The sequence below is a fragment of the Merops nubicus genome, unplaced genomic scaffold (assembly GCF_000691845.1).
Source record: "Merops nubicus isolate BGI_N331 unplaced genomic scaffold, ASM69184v1 scaffold24997, whole genome shotgun sequence".
Lineage (NCBI taxonomy): Eukaryota > Metazoa > Chordata > Aves > Coraciiformes > Meropidae > Merops > Merops nubicus.
The window spans coordinates 1-10,523 of NW_008618836.1; the positions used below are offsets into that span (position 1 = coordinate 1).

General features: G+C 48.5%; 1 protein-coding gene across 1 annotated transcript; it reads right to left on the minus strand.

Annotated features, from left to right (window-relative positions):
- Positions 1 to 7,847: 7,847 nt before the first annotated feature.
- On the minus strand, positions 7,848 to 10,084 carry PXMP4 (peroxisomal membrane protein 4, 24kDa; the record flags this gene model as incomplete). Its single annotated transcript, XM_008943592.1, has 3 exons — positions 7,848 to 8,289; positions 9,239 to 9,437; positions 10,022 to 10,084. Coding segments are annotated over 3 exons (526 nt in total), but the record flags the coding sequence as incomplete, so codon positions are not given.
- Between the last annotated feature and the right edge of the window lie 439 nt (positions 10,085 to 10,523).

Genomic DNA, 10,523 nt, shown 5'->3' on the forward strand with positions numbered 1-10,523 from the left:
AAAAAAGACATTGAGGGGCTGGAGCAGGTCCAGAGAAGAACAATGAAGCTGCTGAGGGGCCTGGGGAGCATGGCTTGTGAGGAGTGGCTGAGGGAACTGGGGGTGTTTAGTGTGGAGGCTGAGGGGGGGGCTTATTGCTCTGTACAACTATCTGAAGGGAGGTTGGAATGAGGTGGGTGTTGGTCTCTCCTCCCAAGTAACCAGCAACAGGATGAGAGGAACTGGGGTTAAGCTGCTCCAGGGGAAGTTTCAATTGGATATTAGGAAGAATGTCATGATTGCAGGAGTGGTGAGGCATTGGCCCAGGCTGCCCAGGGAGGTGGTGGAGTTCCCATCCCTGGAGGTATTAAAAAAATGTGTGGACATGGTACTTCAGGACATGGTTTAGTGGTCATGGTTGTGCTGGACGGTTGGACTTGATGATCTTAGAGGTCTTTTCCAACCTTAATGATTCTATGAAACAGCCACTGCAACCTGCTGTCTGCTTGCTAGATAATACTTGGCATTTTTTGTTTTCCAGACACCCAACAGCTTGTGGATCTTGGCAGCTTCTTCAGCAGTAGGTGATAACCCCTTGCAGGGTGACATGGAGAAAAGCTCTGCTGGATGCATATCCTGCCCTTGACCATGGCAGCTATCTCTGGTGTGGCCAGGGGCGAGGTGGGGGCAGAAGGGACAGCAGCCAGAGTCAGGAGTGGCCCCACCATGCAGACAGATGATAGTCCATGCAGGACACATGGCACAGGCACCTCCCACCACCAGCATCTCCCACATGCGGGATGCTGATAACCCTCCTGTTGCATGAGAAAGCAAAATTAAAAAGGAAAAACCCAATCCTTCTAATGAGCCCCAGCATTCAAAGCTTAGGCCTTTCCCAGGGCCCAGCGCGGCCGAAGCTCTTGGGCAGTGTTGAGCGTGGGCCTCTGCCAGGCATCCAAAACCCCTCTGAGCCCCCCAGAAGCCGGCCCCGTGGCTGAGAAGAGCTCCCAGCCCCTCTGCTGCCAGGCAGGGCTGTGGGCCAGCTCTGGTCCCCACCCCAGCCCTGCTGCCAACACCAGCCTGCCCAGCACACGGGGTTCTTCCTGTGGTGCGTGGGATGCAGGAGGCGTGTGCAGTGGTGAGGTAAATGCTGTGGAGCAGATCCTGACACGCACTGCCCCTCTGCTGGCCTGACAAGTTTCAGGCTGTAAAGGATTTTACGCTGGGTATTCTGGCAGCGGCTGCAATTCCCCTGCAGGACAGTGTGGAGTGGTGCCACGATTTCCCTGGATCCCTGCACCCTTAAATACACCAGTAACACCCTGCGTGTCTGTGACCAATCACGTCACCTCTTGATGCCTCATTTCTTCATCAGCAAAGAGCAAATAACAACGCTGCCTTGCTTAAAGGAAATTAATACAGTTAATTAACACTTGGCCCTTCTAATATTGAAGGGCCCACTCTCTGGAGCCCTTGCATTGCAGTATCCTCGTTACCGTGAATCAGAAGCAACAGTTAGACCAGATGTTTGCACACAGTTAATGTCTCTTCCATCTGTGGAGGGGGAAAAGGCAACCCCAGGAGGCAGGCGGGAGGCCGGCTGGCAGCACTCCCCCCATCCATCCCCAGGGAGCCTCAGCCCAGTGCTTCCTGGGGTGACGTGGGCTTTGGGCCACAGCTGCTGCACCAGCTGCTCCCGTTCCACTCTCAAAGGCTGTCCCCTCCTTAATTCATGCAGGAGCTTATCTGGGCAGAGCAGGCTGTGCTCTGCCCCCCTCTGCCCTGAGCTGCTGCGCTGCGGCTGCTCCGGGACTTTTAGTGCCGGCGATGCTGAAAAAGGGCAGTTGTGAAGACAAATGAAAGGCAACTGCTGGTGGGAGAAGGCAGGGCAGGGGCTTTTCCTGCATGCAGATGAGGGAAAGCAAATGAACCCCATCTCTGGGACAGCTGCAGCTGCCTCCCGGCCTCCCCAGCCTCGCTGAAGAGCCGCGACATGCTCCCGAGATGAGCTGTCTGGGCAGTGCTGCACAAAGATAAAGTCCTGTCTCCACAGCCCCCCCTGGCCATGGGGGAGATCAGGAAGCCTATTCATACACGTTGTACCCCAGCCAGACTTACCCCACAGCAGTCACCAAGCTTGTGTGGGTTTTGGCTGCCTTGTACCCTGGGACACGCTCAGCCTCCTGTGCTTTAGCTTTTACCTAGCCTGAGTAACTTCAGCCAGTCCAGGTTTGCTAACTAGCAGGTTCAAAGTATGGCCATTGGCACTGTGAACCCAAAAGGCAGCTGAAATGCCAGAGTAAACCCTATAGCTCACTCAGAGCTTCACTTGGAACAGAAGGGCTCAGGTACAGTATGATGCTTGGAGGGAAAACACCACTAAGGACTGACATCAGTTTGGAGGTGTTCATTTGGCTTATCTCCACTACCACAGCTGTTATCTCTACAGCATATTCCCCCTGTAGCTTAGTTCAGAAGAGGCACCAAATACATCCTATATACATCCTGGTTCTGTCTAACTATTTGTGTATGTCCTTATTTTGTTTAGGTAAGGGGCAAAGCAGGTTCAGGACACTCAGCACTAGTAACATGCAATAATTAAACACTACTACATGCACTTTAGCTTAATAACAGTAACAGTGAATAATGACAAAAATTAGGTTTTTATTCTTATAGAAAGCACAGTATCATAACATTCAAAGAGAGATTATCCAGAAGTATGCAAATGAATTTGGCAGGAAGGCTTGAACTGATGTACTACAGTGACTGCCCCAGAAGTCAACACACAGTGGACAGAACTAATTCAACAACCCACAGCCCCCTCTATGGCACGTTTAAAACCCCAAACCTGAGATATTCCTACTAGCATTCTGCTCAGTGTAATTACAAGTTACCCAAGTTTATGTTCTTAACTTTCTTCTAAGCTGTCAGAGCATCTGGGATTGGATTCCACAGCAACTGTGAACATGAAACATATACCAAAAGCAGAGGTAATAATACTTGTATTACAGAGCATTTGTTTTTTGCCCTCCTCATCACCAGTCTCATAAGGAAATGAGACAGAGGAAAAAAAAATCTTTTAAGTAAAGAAAAAATATTATCTCTTCCAACAATCTGTATGAACATACAGGTGAAAAATTCAAGATTAGCACCCCAAAAATATTAAGTGAAAGGCAAACGTTATGCTGGAGAGGATTACACCTTCTTTTCTCTCCTCCTTTATCTGCTGGATTTCAAAACCAGCCTTAGAAACGTGACCACATTCTGCTCAGGTTGGCATGATCCAGGCAGACAAACACAGTCTGACAAATAGGAAGCTGCACGGCCAGGGGTACTATCCAAAGGTCGTATTTGTGCTGAGGCAGTGAAAAGTCCCAGCAGTTTCTTCTGTGTGAGGGTATGTGCATGGGGTTGTGGTTCCCCCACTGGCACCAGCCTTCCCCAATGGCTCCCAGCTGGCTGCAGAGCTGAGGGTGCCCAGGGGGTCCCCATGGACACCCAGCTTTGGTCTAGTTCAGTCAGAGATCATCCCCCCAACCCAGCTCGGTCTAAAGCAGAGCTTGAACTCCACTGCCAGGGCAAGAAAGTCTCACAGTACCCACACCAGAGCTCTTCTGCAGCCTCTCCACTGTCCTGAACAGGGCTGGTTATTGCCCAGCCACAGGGCTGGTGGCCAGGACAAAGCACACTGCAAACACAGATTCACACCTTCCCCAAGCACTCCTCTGTGGCACAAACTGGACAAGCACTGGTTTTCCTGTCAGAAATATCCTCCCTTTAACTGGAAGGATCAAACACAGTACAGAAAACCCCAGCTAAACCAAATGTCAGGCACCCATTTAATGTGCACCTTTGTTCAATAATGTAATTGTCCCGGAAAGGGTTCTTCAGCACAAACATCTGAACTGTCCTCCAAAGGGAAGCAGAGCACAGTGGGTATGAGAGGGCAGCATGCAGCAGCAGTAAATAACCCTGCACTTGCTTTGTTCCTTCAGAAAATAAATGATTAATAGCTCAGTATAGGCAGGCTGCTATTCAAGGCTTGCTGAAAACTTTTGATCCGTTTGATTCATTAACCTTTAAAACTGCCTCTAAAAGAGGCTTAAAATCTCAAAGAGAAGCATCATTTTAAAATGAACACTTCAATTTTATCCAGTAATCCTAATTTTTTTTTACAAACTGAGCCAAGCATTGAGACACTCTGCTGCTCTTTAGAGACACTCAGTGTCTCATGGTCAGGTGTCAAGGAAGAAATAACAAAGGGAAATGAAGTTGATGTAGACAAACAAATCCACATCCATCTTAAAATTGAAAACCAGGCAGGGCTGGGGGCAGAAAATGGCACTGCTTTGTGATTCTTAAGCATTTGGCTGATTCGCAGGTGGCTTTCCAACCGTCTCTTTATTCCTTTTGGTTTTAATGCTAATAATAAAGGAACACAAACAGGGGACTCAGTCCCCCACACAATACATTGGGGGAGGGCAGGGAGTGTAACTTATGTGTCCGAAAAGTCTGACTCAGACAAATTACTTCTAGTTCACTTCCTTACTACACGCCCGCATTGTTCCAACACCTTGGTAGCATAAGGGGTTCGTCCCCAGCTATCTGGTCACAGAAACAGCAACGTGGACTAATGCCATTAAAGAACTGTTCCAATTACTTCCCTGGGGGGAAAAAAAAAATGACTTGCAGCTTAACGTCCTGCCCTGAGGGAGGGGGAAAACCAACCGTCCAGGCACGGCTGCTGCTGGGGCACCCGCTCCTGCCACGGGCTGCACTTTGTCTTCCAGGGACAGCAGCTGGGTCCTGGGGCAGAAGAACAGATGGCTGGAGGCTTGGACACAATTTGCTTTGAATGTGAGGTTGGGGATGGATTCCCAAGAGAAAAAGGGTGTTTTGAACCAAGGACGACGGCCGGGCACTGCTGCCAGCTCGATACTAGAAACTTTCTGTTGGCTTTTGGCTGTCTGGAGAGGATGGAGATCCTACAGCAGTGTAAAAAGCACTAAGCAGGGCACTTGTCCTTCATGTGGCCAGAGAAGTGCTTCACGAGCAGCCACATGGTTGCAGCAGCAGAATCACCAGCAGAAGAAAATTAATTTGCCCCTAAGAGAACCACAAGCCTTCCTCAGAGAAAGGAACAACAGCTATAAACTAAAAAGGTTAAAAACTTGTTAAAGGTACACAGGTGACATAACCAGCCCACACAGTAATTATTGCAATAATTATACATGGTCAAGGATTTGTGAGTCTAATGGTTTTAGGGAGGAATTCTCAAGTCATAGCTTGAGATTGTGGAAGGGTCTTCTGAAATCCCATCAAAGCTTGTAGGAATTCAGCAACAGTGGAACAAGATTGAGGTTTCTGACACAACAATAGAGTGCTGCACTCGTGCTGCTTGATATCCAGCAGTGGTGCAAATAGAGACATGATGTTCATAAAGAAATCAGACCTCACCTGTAGCTACGTTTTTTCTGTACTCAAATCTTTAAGCTTATCTACATCCAGCAAAATATTTAACTGCAAAGAAACAAAAGCAATTCCTAACTTCTACAGCTTTCTTGGGATCCATCAGATTAAATCCTGATTATTGTTCCAATTCAAGTATCCAGTACAGGCTGTAATAGCAGGTGAAGTTAAAAGTGAAAGGTACCACAAAGAGTTAATGCAAAGCAGCATCTTGTCTCCTGGCTATGTCACAGACTTGCACAGCACGAGCACAAAGGAATATCCACCTCTCAGTAATCTCAGTGAATGCAGTTGGACTTGGTGTGAGATTCAGTTCCAGAGTCAGAAGACCCTGTTCCTACTCCACCCGAGCCACTCAAGGTGCAATTCAGTCCCAAACATCACAACAACACAGACCAGGGGCAAGGGAACATCTCACTCTCCCTCCTGCTGACAGAGGGGAAAAATAAACACCAAAGAAGCAGTCAGAATATGTCTAATATGAGTAATAAATAGGTGTAATACAGTAATAAGAGCTTAGGAGGATGAGGAAAATTGATTTAAAAAGAAGCTGAGAATTTTTCTCTACTCTGAAGCTACCTGAACTATTTCAGTCATACCACTGAGTATGACAAATTGCTAGAGGCTGGAGGGTGAAAATACTGCAAAAGACAATGAACAGCAACAGCAGGATTATGAAATGACAGGGTCAGGATGGAAAAGTGGATGGGTACAGGGAGTGCAAACAAAACAATCCTGACTGAACCAAAAGGGACTGGCTAGCACAGGGAATTTAGTGACTCCTGCAAATATCATAGAATCCTTTAGGTTGGAAGAGACCTTTAAGATCATCAAGTCCAACCATCAAGCCAACACTACTAAGTCCTCTGCTAAAACAGATCAGAGTCTGTCAGGGTTGGAAGGGACCACAAGGATCCCCCAGTTCCAACCCCTCTGCCATGAGCAGGGACACCTCCCACTAGATCAGGCTGCCCAGAGCCTCCTCCAGCCTGGCCTTAAAGACCCCCAGGGATGGGGCCTCAACCCCCTCCCTGGGCAACCCATTCCAGGGTCTCCCCACTCTCATGGGGAAGAACTTCTTCCTCACATCCAGCCTGAATCTGCCCACTGCCAGCTTTGCCCCATTCCCCCAGTCCTGTCACTACCCGATATCCTAAAAAGTCCCTCCCCAGCTTTCTTGTAGGCCCCCTTAAGATTTCACCACATAAAAACAGTGTTTCAGGGGTTATCTTAATATAACACTATATCATTCACTTCTTGATGTACATGGCAGTGCAAGTGCTTTGCACTTTTAACAGCTTTTGTCCTTTTCCAGCTCTCTAGTCAATCCTCTGTGAAATCCCAGTGTGTGCTGCAACAGTGTGTTTTTAAGAGGAAGATTTGCTTGGATTTTCCACCCATAGCCTCAACCTAGCTCACTAAGATATCACCACATAAAAACAGTGTGTCAGGGGTTATCTTAATGTACATCAAGAAGTGAATGATATAGTGTTATATGGCAGTGCAAGTGCTTTGCACTTTTAACAGCTTTTGTCCTTTTCCAGCTCTCTAGTCAATCCTCTGTGAAATCCCAGTGTGTGCTGCAACAGTGTGTTTTTAAGAGGAAGATTTGCTTGGATTTTCCACCCATAGCCTCAACCTAGCTCAGCAAAGTACAGGTACCTTCAAGTCTGGTTATAGCTAACACATGCCACTGCTGCAGAACATAGATCTGGACCTAAGGGAAACCCACGTGCTTATTTTCCACCAAAATAAAAGTGTTTGTTGAAAGTGTTGCTGGTTTCTGCATCTGAAGCACCCAGCGTGAGAGCTGAGGGCGGGTGATGTGCCTCAGCCTGCTCCCAAAGCAGTCTCAGTTGCATAAGTGTTTCTGTTATTCAGTTCAAGCAGCTTTCAGGAACTTCACAAGAAGTTTAAAATAATTACTGAGTATGAATTAGTGCACTCTGCAGAGGGACAGATTCAGCCCAAGTGCATGACAGAAACCGAGCAAAAAGTCCTTCCAAGCCTGTTTTAGCAGGCTTGTACCAGACAACAGTTTTATTCTCAAACATCTTATTGTCTCCCTGAGGGAAAACTGCAGAGAAACTCTTAGAGAGCACACAACCAACTTTGTAATAGTTCAGACAAGGTTCCCAGTTGTCCACAGAAATAACGTCCCTGCTTTCAGACATGAGCATGTCCCCCACTCCCACCACTATGGGGAGCACAGAAAAATGCTTCCATCTTGTGAGCACTCAGATAAAGATATTTTTTTCCATGATTAGACATACATTTCATTTCCTGTCAGGCTGTCATTTTATAAGTATATTTAGTTCCTTAAAACCAGAAAACCCCAAAACCATACTTGTAAGGAAAATAAGGCCTCTTTTAGAAAAGACTGCAACAAGTTTCTGTGGGCTCTAAACAGAGCCAAGGGAAGACTCATCAGAACATTTTGGCCAGGGTACAAGAGGCAACTCTGCTTCATAGGCATTAATTTTTTAAAAAAATCACCAATCAAGAGCAAGAGAAGAACCTCTTCCCTTTGTTGCTGGAAGGTACCACCCCATCCAGAGGTGCTTCACAATGAACCACCTACTTGTTGTCTGTCCTCTTGTTATAGAGGAGGAAGTCAGAAAGGTCGTGCCAGACGTTGCTGTCCTCATACAGGTAGGTCATGGAGGACTGCAGGGAGGGCTGCAGGGTTTGCCGGTGGTGTTCAAAGAGCCAGAGAACCGTCCCCCAGACCAGAGCAGCCAGGAGTGGGAAGGGATCCTGCCTTGGCTGTGGGACGTAGCCCTTCTCCACCGCCAGGCGGCACAGGCCGAAGAGGATCCGGGACAGCAGGTACATAATGATCTGCAGGGAGAACCCAGAGACCGTGAGGGGAAGGACCTGACCCGACCTGACCCGACCTGCCCAGCCAGGGGGAGCGATAATCTAGGCAGGAGGGGGGAGACAATCTACCCAACTGCAAAGGAAAAGGGTTGGAGGTTCACATCTCAAACAGTCTTGGTAACTGGGGATGTTTCTGTCTCCCCTGCAAAGTCCTGCTTCTCTGCTGGTGCTCTGATTTAGTCATCAACAAGTAACATTTAATGCAACCTATGTTTGCAGTTGCACAAGTTTGGTCTCTGTGCAGTTCAGGCTACCACAGATAGTGCTGATACAACAGTCATGGGGCAGCCCAGCCAACCTGCCCAGCAGACACACACCCCATAGTCTGGACACAGCCTAAAACCAGACCTGGGGTACACTCTTGCAGGGCATTGCATCAGTAGAACTCTTTTGATTAACCTACATCTGTGTGTTTTACTCATTAATCAATCTATGACTTTTTGTTAGCAATCAGCTTTAAATCAAAAAGTCCTCAGAGGAGCTTTTGTCAGTTTAACCAGTTATGTGCAGCTCAGTTACTGATCGTGCTCTACACACCCAACACTCAAGTGAAAGGGTTTAACCCCACGAGCAGGGTGAGGAGGAGCCTCACAGTAGGTCACCACAGCTCGGGTGTCCGGTGGGGTAACCCAGCAGCTTTGGGCTGGGGGCTGCCTGCCTCCCCAGCCACACAGGGCAGCTCTGGGGGTCAGCACGGGCTTTCAGTGCTCATGCTGCACACACCATTCCCAAAGGCACACTGCAGAGCAGTCAGAACAAGAACTTGTGTGAAGAGGAACGTAGTAAAAGAGCAATAGCAGGTGGTAAGAACCACCAGAAACATGCCAGCCTGTACCAACCACTTCCTGGCACACGACCATCTGCCTGTTGGGGTTGTTTTGTCAAGGAAACTTTCAGTGGTTGCATTTACCTGGCTGTTGATGGGATTGTTGTCACCAAACACTAGCCAACCCCCAATGCAGGCTGCAAAGAAAGAATGAAAGGGAATGTTTTTCCCCTGCAGTCGGGACTGCAGCGCCATCAGCCCCTTGTAGGTGAACACAAACCAGGCCAGGTTCCGGGAGTGGGTGTACGTAGCCTGAGCAATCGACCTCAATTTCTCTCTTAAACTGAAGAAAAGAAACAGACGATTAGGAGAGCAAAGAGGCAGCACCATGCAGTCACTCAGCCTGGACACTATGCCCTGCTGGCCTGCCCATCTAGACTGATACCTTGGGCACCTCCCAGAACATCTTGTCAGGAAGGAGAAATCCCATCAGCTCTGGCTCACTCATCAGAACACAGCTCTGTATAGACTGGGGACTGTGCTTCTGTCCAATTGCATGAATTCTATAAAACCAGCTTTTTACAAAATTTCTTACCCAGGTGTAAACCTCTGGCATTAAGTGGGGAAAGGCACAATGTGCACTGCTACAGTTTGGCTTCCCTTATTTGAACAGAGAGCAGAGTAGTGCTGCTTGCACCTGCTAATCTCTCCTTTTCCTACTGGTTCTCATCAGCCATGCCAGAGGGGCTGCCCCTGCCACTATGTGTATTTGTGTGTGTGAGTTGTCCTTAGCTATCACAACAAGGGGCCACGAACACAGCTCACGTATCTTTCTGCTTTCTACACCCTCTGGAAACATGACAAATGGAATGCTTGAACGAAAGCATTCTAAACAGTAACACAGAAACACAGAACTGGGGTTTGTACCTTCCGCTCTTGAATAGGAAAGTCATCACCAGGGCATGTGGGGCACGAATTTTTGCTCCATAACTGTGAAAGTAAAGAGATATTTCAGAGGTTTTGTATTATACTAGGAAATTACTCTTTCTGTTCTACTGCCAGGCAGAAAGCTGTTCCAGGAACTCCAACTTACTCTTAAGTCAACCCAGTGGCAGCCACGCATCAAACCAGAAGGAGCCCAGGCCACGGGCCTGAGAGAACGCGCAGCCCAGTAAGCCAAGCCTAACGGGGACCCCAAGTCCGGTAAGCCAAACCTAACGGGGACCCCAAGTCCGGTAAGCCAAGCCTAACGGGGACCCCAAACCCACTTAGGCCTCCGCCTACTGGGGAGGGAGCCGGGAACGCCTCCTCCACCCCGCTACGGCAACATCTCCGGCCTCCTCGCGGGCATGGCGGGGCGCACGGCGGCCTGCCCTCGGCCCTCGACGCGACTGGGCCGGGGGAACGGAGACACCCCCACAGCCATCGA